We start from the raw sequence: 21,144 nt of genomic DNA, 5'->3' as shown, positions 1-21,144 counted from the left end.
GCCATCAAACAAGGGGTATAATGTTCCACTATGACTATGGCAGCCACTCAGTGGAGTCGGTATGTAGTCATTGGGAGCATGCACGCTTTTGAGCAAGTGCCCTCACACACCTGAAGGTGGCATGCTTCATCACTGGGCTTGCTCCTCGTCAGGCTGTAGGTACATTACCCTATGGACCTTACGAGAGGGCTCTTTGTCGGAGATCTTTTATTCGCCAATGGGTTGCTGGGGATGGGAGTGTTTCTCCAGTCAGTGAGTGAGAAGATTGGTAAATAAATGTTGCTAAAATTGACTTATAGACCAAATGAGCTATATTTGGCTTAATTCAATCCTGACAAAATGCCTAGTGATCATTATCCTGACACCATAAAGGTGTGAAACATATCGACCAAGAACTGAGATCCAAACACACCTACTTGATCTCATACCGCATAACATACTTACACTTAAGAGATTAGGACCATTATGTTCAAGAATCTCTCATTTTGTTTTTACCAAGATGTAGACTCAGATCCCTATTAGAGAGATAAGTCGATTTTAGAACATTTTTTTCCCAGTCTTCTCACTCACTGATTGAAGATACACTCACACCCACAGTCACCCATTGCCGATTAAACGATTTCTAACAAAGAGCCCTTTCGTGAGACCCTGCGCGGCTGAATCTGTGCATTTGGATCATGATTCTTAATTTCTGGCCCTCGCATCACAATTGAATGTGTGCAAGGTCCTCGGTCCATCTCGGACTATGAGAAGGTTCTGTATAGCCATGTGACTTGGAGGCCCTACCAAGCATACCCTCATCTGTTGACAGTGGACTAGATTCCTTTTCATCAGTTTAGCATGTAGAGCAACAATGGCAGAATACAGTCTTGAGGGGCAATAGTGTGACCGGACCTTTTTATATGAGTCACTGGAGTGATGGCCTACTGGTCCACTCATGTAAAGATCCACTTTTTTTTACTTTAGTTTTATATAGCGCTGGCTAGACCCGGAGGTATCAGAGCGCTTTACATGAGGAGAGTTTCATAGGTTACAAGTTACATATTGTTACAGAAGGTACACCAATTGCAAGCTACATCCGTTGAGTTCATGGCATGTAGAAGGGTAAGGGGGTAATGTAAAAGGGCGACGGGGAGGGAGATTAAGCAGAGTATAGGCACAAGGATAAACAAAGCAGGCAGGGGACGAGAGATTCAGAGGAGAGAGGAAAGGAATTGGGGAGGCAAGCAAAGAATGAAGGAGGGAAGAGGTGGGGGAGGGGGTAGGAGACACAGCGAGGAGACAAGGAAGTAACTGTGTCTGAAGTCCGGCTGGGTGGGAGACCACTCCCCGCGGTAAAGGGAACATTTCCAGTCTTTCATTTTGTGTGAATTCCTTGTCGCGGTGGACTCTCTCAGCGGGGTCGCTTCAGTGCTCTTACTCAGTCCTTTGGGCTAACACCCTTAGAGCATGTTAAGCATGTTGATGTGTGTTGCCTGCCTGGTACATGCAAGTTGTGTGAGAGAATCACAGTAATAGAGGCAAGTGGGATCCATTTTGGAGGTGAGGACTGTTCTTCTAGACAGTGGAAGTGTATTGCTCACATTACTATAGTGGTGGGAAGAGACCTAGACACCAAAGTGAGGGGGGAGAGAGAGGACTTCTTTAGATTTTCTATGAGGCCTACTGTTAGCAAGGAACTGCTGATTAGCTGACTGCCCTTTGGAGGGTGGTAATGGAGAAGAGAGGGACTGCCGACTCTTTCGTGAAAGGTGGAAAAACTTTAGGTGAGGCCCTCCCAATTGCCTACCCTTATTACTCCTTTAGTTAAGCTGATAATGGCCAGAGTCACACCACTTTGTGACTGCTGCTGGTGCTGCAGTATGGAGATGGCCCTGCACTGATGAGCATCACAGACTGGGAAGGACACTTGAAAGGAGAAGCACCCTAAACTGACTCTACAGCTTCAGACAGTGGATCCAAATCTCTTGTCTGTCAGTTGTGTATAAAAGTGGAACTCACTACCCCACTTTATTGTTCCAGTTCCATGTACTCAATGACCAAAGAAGGTCGTGCTCTGCAGGGTACTCAGAGGGCTTCTGTGAAACCAGGGCTAGTGTATGTCTCATATCCAGCCTAAAAGAAATAAGGAGCCATCACCTGAAGTCTGGATCTCCAGCTGAAGAAACTATAGACCTGTCTTGAGGTGCCTAGAAGCCTGTTTTCCAACTAACAGTGGGAAGGAGCCTACCTTCCCTGCAAGAGTACAGACTGTTTAGGATGGAGTGAGTTGCAGCAAGCCCCCAGTGGCTGGAAGGTGCCCAAAATAGCAGTCTGCTGGGGAGCAACCTAAGACACAAGTATCAGAGAGCCCCACCATCCAAGAATCTCCTGATGGTACCAGTCAGCAAACGCAACTCCACAAGGACAAGACTGACGAGGTTCAAACAAGGCTGTGATTGCATGTTGCCACTCGGTCCATGTAAAGGCTGTATCTACCTAAACGTGTCTGACTCATTCGGGCTGCAGCTACTAAATGCCTCGCTTAGATGCAACTATAGAAGTTGTGACCAGCCAATATGTAGCTCCAACTATAGAAGCTGTAACCGACCAATGCGTGGCTCCAGCTGCTGAAGGTAGCGCCAGCCTGTGCAGGGCTGCTACTGCCAAGTGTTGCGAGGCTCTGTTGAGGGCTTTGTCTATCATCAAAGCAGCACCTTCATGGGTTCGAGCTACTATCCTGAAAGGCCCAAGGGACAACACTCACCACCCATTCCAGGTGGGACTCCACCATCTCACAACTGCTGCTTCCTGCAACTACATCAAAGAAACAGCCAGTTCTGCCCAGTTCTGTCAAGTTCTGCCCAGTGATCAGGGGCTGACTGGGAACACAAACCAGCCCTAGCAATTGAGTTGGACCGGCCTATCGGGGGGCTGCTAGTGAGAAGCACTGCAGCTGCTTTTGTTACAGGGGGCCAATATTGCAGCACTGCTGCAGAACCGGGCCCCAGTGACAAAATAGGCCCCCACTACACAAAAACCTGCCACCATCATTCCAGTCCACTGGGACTACGCATGGTGCCCCCTACAACCAGTTCTGCCCTGCCAGTGCCCAAGGTAAAAGATACTTAAGAACTGCGTTCCGGTGTGGCACTGTCCCTTGGAGTGAGCGAGCATGCTCCAGACTACTGGGCAGACGAGCAGAACCCTGAGCAGCACGCATTGCAGGACAGCCTGAGCTCCCTCAAAGGCTGTCAAGCAAGGGGGAAGACTATTTTCAATTGCAAATCTTCCGCTGCAATATGAAGTAAAAGTACAGCTGCAGAGAATATACTGAGCTGACCAGACATACACAGGGCTTAAGTGCATGGACCAGCCAAAATGCCCAAGCAGAGATTGAACTAAAATCCAAAGGGGGCAGGCGCTTGGCAGCAGACTTCATTGAAGCAATGAGCCGCTACACATCCAAAGTTGAAAGATCACAAAATACACTACTTTGAAGCTGGTCCAATCAAAGATCAGTACTAATTAGAAAGTCCTTCAGTTAGAATTTCTATGAAATCAAAGTGTTGAAGCTTTTCTTGTTAAAAGTAATCATGCAGGGGTACATCCCATCCTCGCCACCAATGTGAAGGTGTGGAAATCTTTCAATAAGTCCCAGACCAAAAAAGATAAGTTAAGGTATTTTATTCTGAACCTCAATCTGGTCCCAGATCTGAACTAACAGCATGTCATTCAAGTCATAACATTCCAATTCCACATAGAGCTCCCAGAATACAAAGAAAGAGGAAACAATTCAGAACACTATATATTAAACCCAAGTAACACGTACCACACCCTGATTCACCCATAAACAGGTAAGAGATTTAGAGTTACGTGGACAGGGCATTCTGTCCCAAATGCAGCACAGTGCCTGGCGCACTAAACTCTTGGTCCGCCTGACTCATTTAGAGAGGGATGGACTTTGGTGCATGCACTGCCAGGAAAAGCCTGGTAGTGAGGGACAGAAACAATTAATAACGACCTCCACACTGTGTGAAAAAAACTCTTAGGGTGCGAGCATCATTAGTTTTTTGTTTCGGAAGCAAACTCTTTCTCTGGTACTTTGTTTTTGAAAAACAAAAAAAGTAAACACAGTAGTGATAGCCCATCAAAACCAATGGCGGCAGTCCAACAAAACTGTTGTACTTTGCAAGGAACCACTGTGATGGTGGTGACGCTCAAGGTACAGAGATTACCCTTGGATGGGGCTCGTGTCTAAATTTGATGGACGGAGTATTGTCAAGATGATGGACTTTATGTCCTTTGGCATCCGAAAGACGCTACTCCAACCCCACCCTACAGTAGCACCTGTTTGCCGCATGAACCAAAAATAAAAATAGGGTCTGACTCTCAGCTTTCACGTTGGGCCAAATTCTGTGATATTTGGTAAAAAAACTTTATGCCTCAGTACTTTAGTGTCCTTAACAGGGAAAAATGAGGAGCGCCAATGAGTAAATCAGCCAAGGCTTATATCTATACAAAAAAACATTATTGATATGTCATTTAATAGACTGTAATGCTGCTCTATCTTTAATGGTATTCGACCCATTTTAAGGGCACACAATTATGGAACGGCCACTTGACTCAATCAAAGAAATTCATCCAGCAAATTCTTCCTAAATCTTTCCAAATTTATGGCTAGAAAATATTAATTTTAATAAATGCCACTCAATGCAGGAGTTTATTATGAATCACCAAAAATAAAGAACTGTATATTTCTTATATTATGTAGTCTTGTTACATTTTTACATGTTATATTATATGTAATTTACACGACAGATCTATGATGGTTTGGCATATGCTTGGAGCCAAACCAATCGCCTTGCTCACATTTCCTTTTATAAAGGGAGCGTTGGCCCCCTCAAGTGATGCTCTCATGACATCACCTCTTTTAGGCCAAATGTGCTACACAACTACCCCCAGGTCACTCAGCTTATTTTGGACCAGGCAGACACAAACCCTGAAGTCTCGATTGATGGCCACCATTTTGGTTGAGTCCCCGACCAATGCTGGTTTTAAGTCTGAAAATGTTGCAGGCTGAGCTAATAAATCCAAGCCTCATTTGGCTAATTACAAACTAGATCAAAATGCCCAGGACGTCAGGATGAAGCTACCACGTAAAACTGCTTCTTGTTACTCCACAATGTGTAGATCCACTTGATGGTACAGCCTTAAATTGGCACTATTTCAGCGGAGAAATATGGACCGGTTTCACATTTACATATAAGTGAATTATAAAATCATATCTGATTCATCTAAGGTTCTCATTACGAGTAGCCCAGAGTTTAGTAGGGGCCGGTAACTCAGCACTGGATGTTATTGGGGTATTGTTAATACTAGGCCTAACTACTAAAGGGAAATCACAGGTTGATCCCCTATATCTCAGTGCAAAAGGGAGCATCATCTAAGGCCCAAACTGATGGTTTTGTACCAGTGACAAATCCCTGAAAGATTTGCCCATGTAACACATGCAGCCTTACGGTAGCAGGAGATTAGGGGTACGGTACTTCTTAGGCCTGGGCGAAAATTCCGTTCCGCTCGTGGAAATTGCGATAATTTGACATTTTCGCGTTCCGCGGAGAGCGCGAAAATGTCAAAATTTCCGCATTCCGCAGCTTAGCGATAATTTGTTTCTTGCTTGCGCTGTAAAATAATAAATTCTCGCGCGCGCACGTTCGCCTTACCTGAATCCCCGCATTCGCCGACAAGTTTTCCCGATCCGGTCGCGTTCTCCACGAGATGTTGGATTGTTGGTAGCCATTTGCGCTGTCTCGCGACAGTTCGCGCCCGCAGTAATGTCATTGGTCGCGCGATCACGTCTTTCTTCTCGCGATCATGCACTGCGAGAAGAGTGAAAACAAGATGGCCACGCCCGTGAGCAACCGCATGGGTAAGTTGGCGAGCCGCGACCACGCAGAAAATACCGCGAACGGGCGGGAAAAAAACTTCCACATCTTCGCGATATTTCCGCGTGTTTGCGGAGATTTTAAACATTTTCGCGATAATTTGCGAAAGTCACTTTCGCAAATTCCGCCCACCCCTACTTCTGCATCACGTATGGTTTCTGCTGGGTCGGTAACTCCTCTTACTGGCCACGCCTGAAACTACTGGGCACTCATAGTGAAGGCCTAAACATCTTCATGGCGTAGAGTGGTAATGATTAGTCTAAAAATGTATTGTTCAGTAGGATCCAGCTACAGCTCTTTATGCTGCGGACCAATTGGTGCCTCTGAGCTCTTAAGGCAGCAGAGGGTCATGCGTCTGTTGCTTAAAACCCCCTCAGATTCCAGTCGTAGGATGCAGTGCGGGCAAGGCGGACTTAAGTCTTTCATTGTATTTATTTTTTATAGCCAGCAGACCGGAGAGCATCATTACACTGCACAAGAACAAGACTGGGCAGAGAAGAACATCTCTTGGGAGATTAAGGGGTGAGGGGGGGCAAGCCGACACTAGACCACTTTTATTGTGTGTGAAAAAGGCCGCTTTATTGAAACAGGTGCATATCACAATTTTGACTCCTTGGCCACTGCTTTACAAAACTAACAACTCGCTATACAATAATTTCCTGACCCCTTGTTCCTTCCCCCACCCCTACGATCCCCACATCAGTTCCCCCATCCCCCAAAATACAACATAACATTCCATAACCAACATATAACCCAATCCTACACCATGTAGCCTTTCCAACTCCCAAACTCCCCTGACCGTAACCCCTACCTGCCTTCTGTGCAACTGTAACTATCCAACCTCTAATCTAAATTTATCCAACCTGGTTACCCTTTCCCTGTTCCTGGACCCAAATTACCAAACCTATAACAACAAACTCTAGCCAATCCCGGCCAACTGTCAACCACCCCGCCACCCAGAAGAAAAGGGGGAAGTGTCGGCGGATACGGCTCTTCCTCCCTTTTTTCTGCCCCCCCCCCCAAAACCCCACGGGACCGCATGAACACTTAACGCCTGTACACCCCTAGCAACCGTGCCAAGACCACCCGAAACTCCAAAAGATACAGGTCCATCCCCATCCGCGACAAGTGCACCCCATCATCCCTGAACATCTCCTGCGCATCATAACGGATGTCCCGATGTGCCAAGCGCCCCATCCCCAAATGACGGCAAAACCTCACCATCTCCGTATTGAGCTTTCTCCTCGCCTTATCCACTGCCCCAGTGTTTACAGCCCCCCTCCAACTCCTCCGGGGGACAAATTCAGTCCAAACAATTGAACAACCAGCCCATCTCTCTTTGATCAACACCAAGTCCTTCTTCATAGCCCGCATCAGCGCCAAACCCGTCTCCCTGACCATGTCATTTTCCCCCAAATGTAAAACCAACACATCCGGGCACCGACCCGCCCTTAAAATCCCGTTCAACACCGGCACTAATTCCTTCCAGCGCATACCGCCCCTACCCCTCCATCCCACAGAGGACAAACCTTTATTGAACCCCAAACTTTCCCCAAAATAGCTCTCCTGTGCCTGGACCTGCGCCCGTCTCACAAAAGAATGCCCCACAATCCAAATGGACATCTCCCTGGCGAGGTGTCCCATAACCGAACCTGAAAAGAAAAACAAGAATGAAAACCAGGAAAACCCCAACTAAAAGCCCATGTCATTGCTTCTTACAGCACCCCACCCCCTGTCTCGCTGCGCACATACCGCTGATAGCAATTCGAAGACCACCTCCCCAACTTCATTATGTCCCCGTGGTCCCAACCCCTGGCATGCGCCTCCGACGCTGCCCCAATCCGGAAGGAATGCGTGCCAAAACCTTTCTCCTCGACACCCAGTCTCCTCAGCGCTTTACGCAGCACTGCCAGCAATTGCGACGACTTAACTCCCCGCCCCGCCCGATGGGAAAAGACCAGGTCCCCCAACCCTCCAGAACATGCTTTCCACCGCAAACCCCACCGAAAAGGACAAACCGACGGCGAGCGCCCCTTCTTCAAGGCAACCCATTTTCCCCGACACTTTTGATCCGTTTTCGCCTTCCGGAGCCAAATACTAACCGTCCGCTCCCCAAAAGAGACCTCGCCCCAAGCCAGGCCCCGCTCCCCTTTTGATCCCAACAATTCTGACACCCGAAAGACCCCGAAAAACATCCAGCACATGAGTGTGGAAAAAAGAATGGCCTCCCATTCATCCAAACACACCCCGGGCAAAACCCCCATCACCCCTCTTAACAGCTCCCAAGACAGTGGTTTCTGCACCCGGGCGATGCTCCCACATTCCCGCGCCCAGCCTTCCAAAATCTGAGCCCGCAGTTCCCCCGCGGAGGGGGCGTAGCCCCACAACAATTTCCCGACGAAAGCGACCCCCGCCAACTTGCCCACTATCATCACCTTTGTTAGCCCTTTTTCAACCAAGTCCAGAATGAACTGAACGAAATCTTCCCATCTCGCCACCTCGGAAGCCCGCCACCGCGCCCCTGAACGGACAAACTCTTCCCACGCCGCCCGGTATGCCAACCTCGTAGAGTGTGCTAAAGAGCCTAGAACCAATTGTAGCATCCTGTGTTGCTTACTTCCCAGAGTTGGTTCGGCATTCTGGTCGGGTTCTAGTCCGCGTCCTTGGCGAGCCCACGGAATCTCCCCCACTGTGAACGAGACAAGGCATCCGCAATGTCATTGTCCACACCTGGCACATGCACCGCGCGAAATGCCATATCATGTCTCAAACACCCCAGCACAAAAACCCTCAACAACTTGAGCACTTGCTCGTCCCGAGCCGACTGCCTGTTGACCACCTGCACCACCGACATGTTGTCAATCCTGACAGCTGGGCTTCTTGTGGGCTAACAAAACCCCCCACAGCGTGACCGCCACCACCAAGAGGAAGAATTCCAAGAAAGCAATGCTCCTGCCTCCCTCCAACCATTCAGCGGGCCAGGGCTCTGCGCACCACCTCCCCTGCCAGTACAGCCCAAACCCCTTGCTCCCCGCTGCATCCGAGAAGATCTGCACGTCCCACACCATGTCCACTTCTCTCATCAAAGGCACCCTGTTAAACTGTTGCAGGAAAAACTGCCACATACTCAAGTCTTCCCACACCCCGGCTGACAGCCAAACATGATGGTGTGGAGGCCTCTGCCCCTCCAATGCTCTCCCTAGTCGCCTACAGAACGTCCGCCCTACTCTGACCACCCTACAGGCAAAATTGAGATGTCCCAGCAACACTTGGATGTCCCTAACCATCACCTTCTGTCATGCCAACACACTTGTCAGTAGCCCCAACATGTTTTGCTTTTTATCCGCCGGGAGGCGTGCCTCCATCAGCACAAAGTCCAGTTCAATGCCTAGAAAGGCCAGTGCCGTACTGGGCCCCTGTGTTTTCTCTGGGCCCAGGGGCACGCCCATGTCCCACCATGATCTCGTGGAAACTGTCCAGGGCCTTCTGGCAGTCCGCGGAGTCTGAGGTGCCGACAAAAAAGAAGTCATCCAAGTAATGCGTCACGCCTTGGTGACCCGTCCGTTCCGTAAACAACCATTGTAGGAACGTGCTGAAGCATTCAAAAAGTGCGCAAGACATGGAGCAGCCCATCGGCAATGCTTTGTCCACATACCATTGACCGCCGAATTGTATGCCCAACAGATCCCAGTCATCTGGATGAACTGGCAGCAGCCAGAAAGCTGACTTTATGTCGCACTTTGCCATCTGCGCTGTTGCGCCCGCGGTCACCACCAGTGACATAGCCACGTCAACAGATGAGTAAGACACAGTGGACGCACTTTCTGCAATAAAGTCGTTGACCGACCCACCTTCCGGCCATGACAAATGCTGTATCAGGCGAAACTGTCCCTGCTCTTTTTTGGGCACCACTCCAATGGGTGACACGATCAAATTAGGCAACGGCCAATCCTGAAAGGGTCCCGCCATGCGGCCCTCTGTACCTCCTTATCCAATTTCACTTGTACCACCTGTGGGTGCTCCCGTGCCGATCTCAGATTGTCCGCCCACCTCCTGACCCTTGGACCCTCATACCCCAACTTGAACCCAGCCAGAAACCCCACCCGCAGCTGCTCCGCCGCCTCCCTGTCCGGATATCCCCCGAGAGCCCCCACCAAATTCTCCACCTTAACCGGAGTATGAGCCCTTTGGCCCAGGCCCCTTAGCCCCCCTCCCCCCTCCCATCTGCTGTGACTGCTGCTGGCCCCCAGCCTTGAAGGCTCCGGACTGCCACTGCGACTGACCCTGAGCCCCCCAACACTTGACCAACGCATGTCTCTTGCCGCAGCCCGAACATTAGTGCCGGAAACGGCAATACTCCCGCATGCATAGTCCTTTGTTATAGTCCCAGCATGCACCCTTCTCTCCTGCCATCCCCCTGCCTGCACCTCCCACCCCCCTTGGGTGGGACCCCCTCGAAAGGGCTGATATACGAGCGGTAGCCCGCTGGCCGTAAAAATAGTCTTCCCCGACCCCGCGAGCCCCATCGTATGCTGCCACAGGTCCGTGTGCAGCTCTCCCCACTTCGCCTCTGTATCCCACACCATGCGCGCCCGGAACTCTTCATCATACTGTGCCCAGGCATATCCACCCCCTGTAATTTGCGCTTTCCGAATGACGTCCATGTATATAAACATGGCCACTGACCTCTCCAGAACCTTCTCACAGTACACACTGGCGTAAATGAGGAAAGCCGCTGACCAGTTTTCTATCATCAAAGGTACCTTAGGCCCCTTAGCCAACTCAAATTCCTCCTCCTTGGAGCCCTCCTTTGCCCTGACCTCCCTGTGCAGGAGTTTGAGCATCTCCAGATATTCCCCTTTCCAAATCCTCTCTTTTGTTGCCAACATCAAATGCGCCCCCAAGGGCTTCGTTACCCCCATATACGGTAACCATTTGATCTTCAATTCCTTACTTTCCAATTTAGTCTCCCCCTCCCCTGTCTTTGCGTCACCTGTCTCGTTCCTGTCCGTCCCACTCTCGGTGATCTTACCTTCGTCCCCCTTTCCTGTCCATTCCGTGCCCACTGCCACATCCACCACGTACGCTCCCTTGCGCAACCTCCCCCCGACCCCCCCCTCCTCCCCAGACCCCCCCACCCCTCTTGAAACCATCACTGGGCGCCCAAGCAAATGTTTATTACCTGGCGCCAGTGCCTCTGTCCGCCGCTCCTCCCGGCGTCCTGTCCTGGGGCCGAGCTGGTCTCCCACCTCGATGTCCGACCCGTGGGCCTTGCCTGGCGTCGTGACACCTGCAAAAAACTAGCCACAACATTACTCGGCCCCCCGTCCCTGTCGTCCCCTACATCACGCAGCTCCCCTTCTTCCATGCTCTCCTCCTCATAATCCACTTCTTCCTGTCCTACACCCCCAGCGCTCCCCGCTGGTGGCGCCAACTGCCTGAATGGTAAACAAACATCCTCCGCTGTGGTGCTCCTCTTTCGATGCCCCCCGGGGCGCTGCGACCCCGTGGGTGTTGGGGCTGGCAAGCCCGTACCGGGCCTACTTATGCCAGCCGCGCCGGGATCCCTCGCCGGTACAGGATACGCCGCCCAAGGCTCCACCCTGCCTTCTCCTTGGTGCCATCGAGCCGCTCCCAGCCCTACCAAGTCCGGCACCCCGCGACGGTCAAACTGTCGGTCCACCTCCTGAAAAGAAAAGGAATGCTCTGGTGTGCTGGGCCTACCTCCTTTCCGACTACCATCCCATCCCCGCTTACCTGCCCCCAACGCCCCCGCTACCCACGCCTTGCCCACCGCGCTCAAATCCACGACCTCCCCCTCCTCCCCGTCCCCGTCCTCTCCGTCGCTCCACTCCCCCTCACCTAACCCCCCCCCCACCCCCTGCCCGCTCGGCCCAGCCCCCTCCGCGTTCCCCGCCCAACCCCCGGACCGCTGTCCCGCCGTCGCCCCACCGCTCCCCGCACCACCCCACCCCGCCCTCTCCCCCGGCACCGCGCCCCCTGGCCCTTCGCCTCCCTCCCCTGCCCCGGACTCCCCCCCAACCCCTCCGCCCAGGACTCAAAGATGTCCAGGCCTTCCCAGTCCCTCTCGCTACCCTCCGATTCAAACAGCATCGGGGATTCCCCCCCTGCTGCACCCCCTTCCTTCCCGTCGTCGCCTGACCCCCCCCGACGTGGGCTAGCAACCCCTCGCCCGCACGCTCCAGTTCAAATCCTCCCGAACCGTGCGCCCCCCCACCCACCCCTTTCCCATGCACGCCCCCGTCCGCTCATGCTCAATTCCCCACTGGGGCCCGCACCACTGCTACACGCGTGGCCCCTGTCTGCCTTCCGCCCCATCTGTGAGCCCCGCCGCGTGCCCCTCTCGGGTATGCACACCCCCGAGTTTCGTGCCATCTTGCCACTGTCCCCTGAACCCTCCCCTTGCGCACCAAACAGCGCGGCAGCGCTCCTCTGCCCCGCGCTGCCCCGAGATAACTCCGCCGGCAAAAATCCCTTCCCGGGCTCTCCCCCCTCGACTCCGACCGTCCCCGGCCGTTCTGACAGCTCCAGCGCTCCCAGGGCCGCTCCCCGGTCGGAAGCGCGGCCCTCCCACGAGCGTCCTCACGCTCCCGCAGTCGGCCTCCCAACGGCCGCTCCCCTGCTTGAGGGGCGGCCTTCACATGACTTCGGCGGGGGGGCACCCGACGCTCTCCCCCGCCGAGGCGCTCTTCCCCGCCCACGCTCTGCCCCTGCCCTTCCCGCGCCCGCACCCGCCGCCTTCCCAGGGGCCGCGCTTCTCACATACGCGCAGCCCCTGCCACTCACCGTTCCGCCCACCGTCCTCCCGGGGGGCGAACATGCCGCGACGGCGGCCGCCACCCCCGCAGACGCGCGCCTCACGGGGCGCCCCGTCCACGTCGCATCCGGGATGAGGAGATCCATCCTCCCCGCTTCACGCAAGAGTCGTATCGCCTCCAGCACCCTGTAATCCCCGCCTGCCATTACCTCAGGTACGATCGCTACCGCCACACAAATCTAACGCCTACAAAAGAAAATTCTTTTCAACTAGCGCTCCCAGCCACCAGGTCACCAAGCCTAAAATCGTGGCTGGGATAGCGCGAAAACAGCCTAAATACCCCTTGGGCTACTTTTCTGAAATTGGGCTACATTTGGGCTATTCCCAAATGTAGTCCAAAATTTTACAAAATGGCCGCTCCGGCCACACCCCCCCTCCCCCCTCCCAATCTGCCCGGAGGGCAGACCTCGCTGTGCTCGGCTGCCCCCCAGGCTCCCATTCTACGCAAGAAGATCACTGCGAACAGTCTACAACGATAAACAACGGGCAGAGGTGAACAAGGAAATGAGAGAAACAAGAGGGCAAGTTGAACAGAAGTAGAATATTCACAAAGGTGGTTAAAGATTGATTACAGATCAAAGGCTGATCACAGGAGTTGGATAGTATCAATTATAAATATTCTTAAAGATGATTAGTGACACACATTGTTTTTTCTAAATAATTGTTATTCACGTTTCCTGGTCCTATTTGCAGAGACATCGTTCTGAACCCTTTAATGTCAGGTTCTGAGAATACACCATGGTCCTTTCTTCCCTACCTGTCGGGGTATTTTTGTTAAGTACTGAAAATCTGTATGTTCGAATAGTTCGGACCCGGCTGTGGCGTTATCTGCTGAAGGTTTGTTCAGCCGTAGTAGTGCCTGACGGCGGCTATAATGTGCATAAAACACAACACAAATGGCAAACAAATATACATAAATGCAAGAAGAATGCTGGTGGGCAGGGCACAAGTCCTAAAAAAAGAAGTGGGGTGACTAACCTTGTTGATCAGAATGCAAGTAGCATCACGGCGCGTGACATCGCAGCATGACATCACGGCACGAGACATCACAGGAAGAGGCATCATAAGAAGTGAAATCAGATCTTAAGCCCTCACATATATTTTATCATGAGTACATTGGAGCACATTTCGAGTATATAGGGAACCCCTCCTGATTTAGGCAGAAGATTCACACTTTTGTAAGCTACACATAAATAAAACAATGTTGTCTTTTGTCAGCGTTAACGTCCTCTACCCATAGTGCTTTAAAAGAATAAAAAATGGTTCTTAAATTATTTCAACTCCTCCTCAGGGTTAGTAAGCACTATATAAATTACATTTATTTTGTGTAAATACTGGGAAAGACCAGCACATGTGACCTTCTTACAGCACATGCATATGGAGCTAAACAGAGTCCGAACAAAGTGAAAAGCTGCCTCTCTTAAGTATGTGTGAAGCGCTAACAAGGTGTGAGCCTTTGTTTCCCCTCTGTTGCATTTGCTTCTAGGCAGGGCTTTAGTTGGGATGAAAAAACTGGGGGTGGTCTCTTAAAGGGACGTGGCACATGTAATTAAGGGCATGCCTTAAAAACACATAAGCTAAAAATCTGTGTTTAGCATAGTGTGCTGCCTGACTTGTATTTTGCCGTTTCTGTCATTGCATCCATATATATGATACAACAAGCAGGCGCGCAACGCCCATGGGGCTCAAAGGGCTTCAGCCACCCCACCGTCGTGTGTGTCAGCCGGGCTGAGACATCTTCCAGGGCACACACACAGACAGTTTTTGAGCTTATCCCAGCTGCACCAGAGTACTTCACAAGTCTTTAAAAAAACATTTACGTGTTAACGAGGCTTTGTTGTTTTTTCACCCTTTCATCTCCACTCAGCCTACTGCTGGATGAATTAGCCCCCCCCCCCGAAATGTTTAGTACCACCCCCTGAAATTTGGCTCTAGTTGCGCCTCTGACAACATGTAACATCATACCTATAACTAGTCAGGACTATTGGCTTTGTCAATGGTTGTTGGTTGCATAAGATAAATAAGCAGCAACTATGGCTTGTATATAATATTGAAAAAGCTTCCACGTAAAGCCCTGGTGACACCACGACAATGTTGCTGCTCCTGAGTTTCAAAAAGAGAAAGGAAATCCAGAGAGAAAATTACTCTTTAATGGATTTCCATTACCCTACAAGGCTCACCTGGCATGACGTTATGACGTAACTTCCATGTGCCTGCCGTCACTGCAGTCTAGGAAAAAACAGACCGTCTGTGCCAGGGCACAAAACCGAGCCCGATAGAGACCCGTTTCAAGGCCCCCTTCAAAAAACTGCCGGTGCTCAGCACCGGTGAGGCCTGGCCCACTTAAAGCCCTGCTTCTAGGTGCGAGGCTCCTGACTGCTGCCAGCCAGGAGACTCAAACAAAAGGAGGCCTGATGACCCCTCAGATTCGGCCTTTGTTATGGACCCAGCAGGAGTCTGAAATAAGAAAGCCCCCTCCCGCCTGCACCTTGTTGCAGATCGAAAGCAGACAATGTGCAGGCACTGCTGAATGTGTCCCGGTGTTTGCAAATTACACCGATTCGAATTCAGCATCTTTTTCAGTGGGGCCCAACTTCTTGGCAGGGTGGGCGGCGTCCACCCTGTGAAAATAGTGGGTGGATGCCGTCCACCCGCGTGTACCCCAGACTTGTGCCCTGCTCGCGGGCTTAGAATAGGCAGCGGAATACATACTGTCCAACCTTCCAGCACCCTAGCACAAGACGGCTGGAAGGAGAACCTGAAGTCACCCTTGGAAGCAGGAAGAAGAACCGGGGACAAGTGTAGGTGCAGGATGCGTGGCGTGGGTCATAGGTAGTGTAGTGCAAAGGGCAGCAGAGGCTTCCGAATGGAGTGAGCATAAGAGACAGAGGTGATGCTTGGTTACAGAAGGACAGGTGGAGAGACACGGGCCATGCTGCAGTCCCACCCCTCCAAGTAAGGGAATCAGGAGTGTGGCTTAATTTGTAAAAGCATAAGAGCGGGTGCCCAAAGTTAGACTCAAAGTCTGATGAGGAAAAAGAAGTGCTGATATCCAAAAATAAGTGCCGGTGGACTCCAGCTGCAACCACCTGTTCAAATTAAGCAGGGACATCCCCCCTCTCCACATAGGGCCTCGATAGAATAATGGGTGCTGTGCAGAGGGAGTGAAGGTGGGATCAATCAGGAGGGTGATGAACAGGGTGTGACTGAGGTATCCCCGTGGGCTGAAAGGACGCGCGGCAAGGGTACTAGCGTAGCCTCTGAATTCACAGTGCATGCACCACTGTATTGTAGGCACATAATTAGACTCATGATGGCCACGTATTTAGCACATTACTCCAGAATATTCGTTTCTACTGCTTAGCAACCACTGATAATTACAAAAGAGTAAATTGTAGTCATTTTATGGCCTTCAAAAGAATGAGTAAGGTCTGTAAGGGATCCAAAAATGATCTGCACATCACGTGCGCTGGGGGTGGTGCGTATAATCTCTTGAGCTATTTTACAGAGAGAAATGTCTGACCTGCAGGTTACACCTGAATTTCTGTATTAACTGCTTGAACATACTAAACTCTCGTATTGAATCACATGGAGATTACATGCAATGCCCTTTCGAAGAAGTGAGGTATTTAAACACTAGTGGGTGCTGAAGCTTCCTGGATTCACGCAGTTCTGTGCAGAGTGCACTGACTAACAGATTTAGACATTATTAATCCCCGGATTACAAATTGTTCGCTATAGGATATGGTATTTCCCACAGCCAGTAAACACCATTGCAGCTGGTGAGGTATTTATTGAGTGCGGTAAATACCTTTTACTCAAAATGTTCAACTTAGAAAACTGGCATACGATCCAGAATTGGTAGTTAACACACTAAATTCTGCATATTTAGCCTTTTCCCCCATGCCTTTCCTCCGATAAATTTCATTATCGGCAGGTATAAACTGCAAAGACTATGAAGGTGTTATAATTATTCCTTAATATGTGTACAGCTTATTACACAAAGGTTTTCTTTGTTCTTTTGGAGCTTATTGATCAGTTGAAATATTGATATAGATGACTGACATCATAATCTACTTTGTTAATTTGTTTCACACACTGAATTTCTTTTGTGAAAATTACAAAGTGTCACTTCATCTAAACATTCATTGGCCTCGCCATATTAAAATCCACATCACTTTGCTAGTGTTAAAAAACAAATGAACGTGTGGTAGATTCTGCTATTCCGCTGTGATGTCAGCAGTTTCCTTTTCCGAACTTCAACAACACAGGTTTTACTCCACCATGGAGCATTTCTAAGACTGCATGTGTGACTAGGTTTCATAGGGAAGTGAACAGGATCGAAAAAACAATATAATGCGTGTGTTTCTAGACCACAGATTCAATAATGCGTATCTGTATTAGTGAAAACGGATCAACTAATATCTTAATTGTGGAACTCGAGCAAAAGTTAGTTTGTTTCACACTAGTGATATAAGTCACCAATTATCCTACAGAACCGCTCTACGTTATCCTATTAAGCTACGTGTTAACTATACAGAGTACGTATATAAACCATGACTGTGGTTGTTCTGGAAGGGCATCTATGGGGAAGGTGTAACATCACTTATGTACATGTATTTGAGAGGGCGGATCTCATTATTATGGTACCATTAGTAAGGGAGAGTGGCTTTGTCACATACTAATGCAAGGTTCTTAAATCTAATGTTATCTGAATCCGCTATCTCATCCAAGGCTGATAAAATGAGAGCCACTAAGTTGGGTGGTAAGACCAATACTAACCATGCAACATAATTGCATGACTGTGGCAAAAACTAAACCAAAATCTAAAGCTATAGACTATAAAAGACCAAATCTAATACATATGCAAATACTTGCTTTCGGCAATTCTTGGCACTGTGACACTGATATGCAAAATCTTCCGCTGAATATATGTGCAAGGCAAGTGGAATTCAGTAGTTTGAGTGCTGGACGCAAGTGCCTAGTTAGTCTTGCCAAAGTCCAACAAAGTAGAGCCAAACCAGGCGCTGCACCCTGCCTCTCACGTCGCAGCCAATGCCCAATGACCTGCATTGTGGCACACAACACTAATTCACCAGTCACTATTGACTACTTATAGGTGAGAAACTATCAAACAATGTCTATTTCAATAGCCCAATGCCTGTTCTGGTGATCAGGGGTGGTTCAAATGTGTCTCAACTGTATCTTTGGTCTGTGAAAGTGCTTAGTGGTGCGTCATTTTGATTGCCACTTTACAAACAACCCAAATATAAAATACAAATGCAATAAAACACTGCCTATTAGGTTAAAAACTAGTGGATCAAGTAAATGCACACAAGAATGGCCTTCTGTACAACAGGGGGATTTGATGACTGAGACATACCATGAAACTGTCCTTCTTCAGGAGGAAATTCAGGAAGAGGATAACCACCAGTGGGATCCAGAATGCTAAGAAAGTTATGAAAATGTATCCAAATCTTTTGGCAACTTTCTCTTCCATTCTGTTTCGGGCATGTTCTTTGGATTTCACAGAGAGGAGGCATACGGCACCAGCTATTTCAGGGATGTCTTGAGGGAGGTGGATCAGCGGCATAGCTGGCAGGCTTCCAGGGGAGCATATGGAAACAGAAAATGGGATATCCTTATCGTTCTCCTCTTCACTTTCAGTCATCACGATAGCCGTCGGGCAGTAGGGCACTTGAGCAGTAGGCTGGCTTTGGCACTGTAGGCTGTTCGCCTTGGAGAACTTGACACAAGACTTTCCAGCCATTTGTGTGGCCGGTTTCAGAAGTATTCCACTGTCGAAGATCTTATTGGAGTGCTTCTTCACGACAAAAAAGATCCTCAGGTAGTGGAGTACAATGAGAGCCAGGCTGATGATCCAGATGGGAATCAGAATGCAAACCCCAAAGGGGTCAAAGTAGTTCTGAACATTTATCGGCTGGTGTCGGCAGGTCAGGTACACAGGAGTGTGTTTTGCAAATGTTATGGACATAATCGGCACCAGGAACCCTGCGGCCCAGATCATGAAGATCCATCGCTTGATGCGGACTGTCCTTTGCTGTATTTCAAATGGGAAAGCAATGGCTTGGAACCTCTCGGCGCTAATGATGACCAAGGTCAACAACTGGACGCAGCTGCTGAGCAAGTACGAAAACTGCTGGATGGTGCACACTGTCTCCCCCAAATCCTCACGGCTCACGGCAACGGTCAGCAGCAGCAGAGGGATGTCAAGGGAGCACTTCAAGAGGTCTATGACCGCCAGATTGACCAGGAGAGCGTTGTTAGCCGTTTGCAAGGACTTGATGCTGTACACAACCCAGCAGACAAGGATGTTCCCAATGACACCTGTAATGAAGGTGAACCCCAGCACTAAGCTGGACGCAGCCAGGGACATTGTGTGGAGAGATAAAGCCATCTTTCCAGTGGCGTTGGCCTCTCTTTCAATTTCTCCCATTCTTGTCGAAATCTCGCTGGAAAAGCCGGCAAACCGAGCCTGAAAGATGCACGGGAACGCAGCCTTCTCAGTAAGTTGATAACAGGCAAATAAAGCAGTAGATCCCGAAGGCAGAGAGGCGGTGCGACTTACTCCCCCTGATCAGCAGCATTTCCTTAGAGACACCTGCTTCGCCAGGCTTCAGTTTCCCTGGACACATGAGCCTCTTCTGAGGGCAGCTCATTGAATTACAGAACTCCTTGAATTAAGGGGCAGGCACTTGGGCGCTGAACATCCTCCGCGCGCTCTGCTTGGAATTGAATTGATTTTCTTTTCGTCGGCGTCTTTCTGACCAACCCACAGAGGCTCCTGCGCCGAAACTGCTTTTCAAGTCAGGGGAGCGCCAGTTTTTGGCGCGCGGCGCGTCGATGGGCGGACGCGGTTCTGGGGAACGGTTGAGAGGCGCCGTGATGAGCCCGCTAATGACTTCCAGTTCCACTATTTCCACGGAGAAAAAAACACATAACAACACAGCCGGGGCTTGCAGGATGTCGGATTCTGATTTGTAATCAAGACCCCTACGCTTTCCTTTTTTCCTAATTTCCATTTCGCTCCTGGAGTCGAAAATTAGTTTTTGGCGCGATGAAGAGGTGTTGCGTCGAGGATGAAAGGAGGTCAGGTCTTCAAAACACAGGCTAAAAAAAAAATTCGGCTGAAAGGGGTGAGAGCCGGGGTGCCTCGAAATTAAATACCCTCTGGTATAGTCCAGTAAAATCATGAACGTCACTGTAAATGCAGCTGAGCCAAAGCGCAGTACATAGCTTATGTGGCTTCCAGGTACTTTGGAGACGGCAAGGGCGGCGACGTTACTTTCTCCTACCCAACCTTAAATGCGGTGAAAGGAACAAAGGTTAGACATAAGGCAAACAAGCATTGGCAAGACCAATAGGCCTCGACAATGCTCAAGCTATTGGAATTGTCAATGTGAATATATTTTAGATAATTTTCTGTAGTAGCTTGTAAAATTGCGAGGCAAGCTTCGATGTGGTAGGCAGCTGACAAAAGTGTGTACAGCTAATACTGAATGTAGTGCATAATTTGTAAAATTGTAATTTGTAAAAAAAAAAAAAAGTGCCAGGGCTCTCGTCAGGAGGCCACTGCAGTTTGCACCTCACATTGCCTCACATATGCAGCCAATGATAGTAAAAGCACAACTACTAACCATCACACTCTTACAAGTGTGACAGTTCGGGGTGTTTCAGGTCCCCAAAACGATAAGAATGGCTTGGGCGTCCCATAATAATATTTTTTAATGTATAGTGAATTAATAATTAACTGTTGTTGTGGTAATCTCTAAATTACCCAAACAGCACCACCTTGTGGCAGACTGTCAAGCTCCGATGTTGACAATTAAGTGCAAGCATTGGAAACCACGGGCTCAAATTAAGCACGGGGCAATCTATGACTGGAAAGATTTTCCAGGATGCTTGTTTCCGGTACAGGGAGGACCTAGCTTGGCAGTTCGCGCTGGACTGTTCCCTTGAGGCACAGGGTCAAGGCTGACTCGCATATGGCTGGGTCCAAAGTGGGGTGGCGTGGTGAGCAAAAGAACGATGGATTAAACCCAGATCTTTGTGACTGCGGGTGAACGTTTGCATTGTTCAGCATTCAATCCATCATTTGCCCCTTTTGCTTTTGGAAAGATTTTCCATTCATATGAAAGAACTACGTGATTGACAACCAAAGATTATAACCAGTACACATTTGGTACTAAGGAAAAAAGTAGTGAGGTAATAATTATATATCATTGCTGAGAGATATAACACTCCAATAAACAGCGTCTAGCAGTGGGGGCGAGTGGGAGGAGGAAAGAGGCACTTGTCCATACAGCATCAACTGCAGGGGCAAATTACAAACTTTTGAGCAACGAGAAGCTCTAAAAA

At 49.7% G+C, this 21,144-nt stretch overlaps 1 protein-coding gene across 1 annotated transcript in view; it reads right to left on the bottom strand.

The window, feature by feature from the left end:
* LOC146870164 (5-hydroxytryptamine receptor 1A-like) overlaps positions 1-19,222 on the bottom strand; it is a 147,637-nt gene extending 128,415 nt beyond the window's left edge. Inside the window, exon 1 of the mRNA XM_085629305.1 lies at positions 18,149-19,222. Coding sequence (XP_085485431.1) covers positions 18,149-19,222 — 1,074 coding nt within the window. The remainder of the gene's footprint in view (positions 1-18,148) is intronic.
* Positions 19,223-21,144: the final 1,922 nt, after the last annotated feature.

The sequence above is a fragment of the Triturus cristatus genome, chromosome 1_1 (genome assembly GCF_964204655.1).
Source record: "Triturus cristatus chromosome 1_1, aTriCri1.1, whole genome shotgun sequence".
NCBI lineage: Eukaryota > Metazoa > Chordata > Amphibia > Caudata > Salamandridae > Triturus > Triturus cristatus.
Note: the sequence above shows the minus strand (reverse complement) of the source record. Positions and strands in the feature narration are given on the sequence as shown.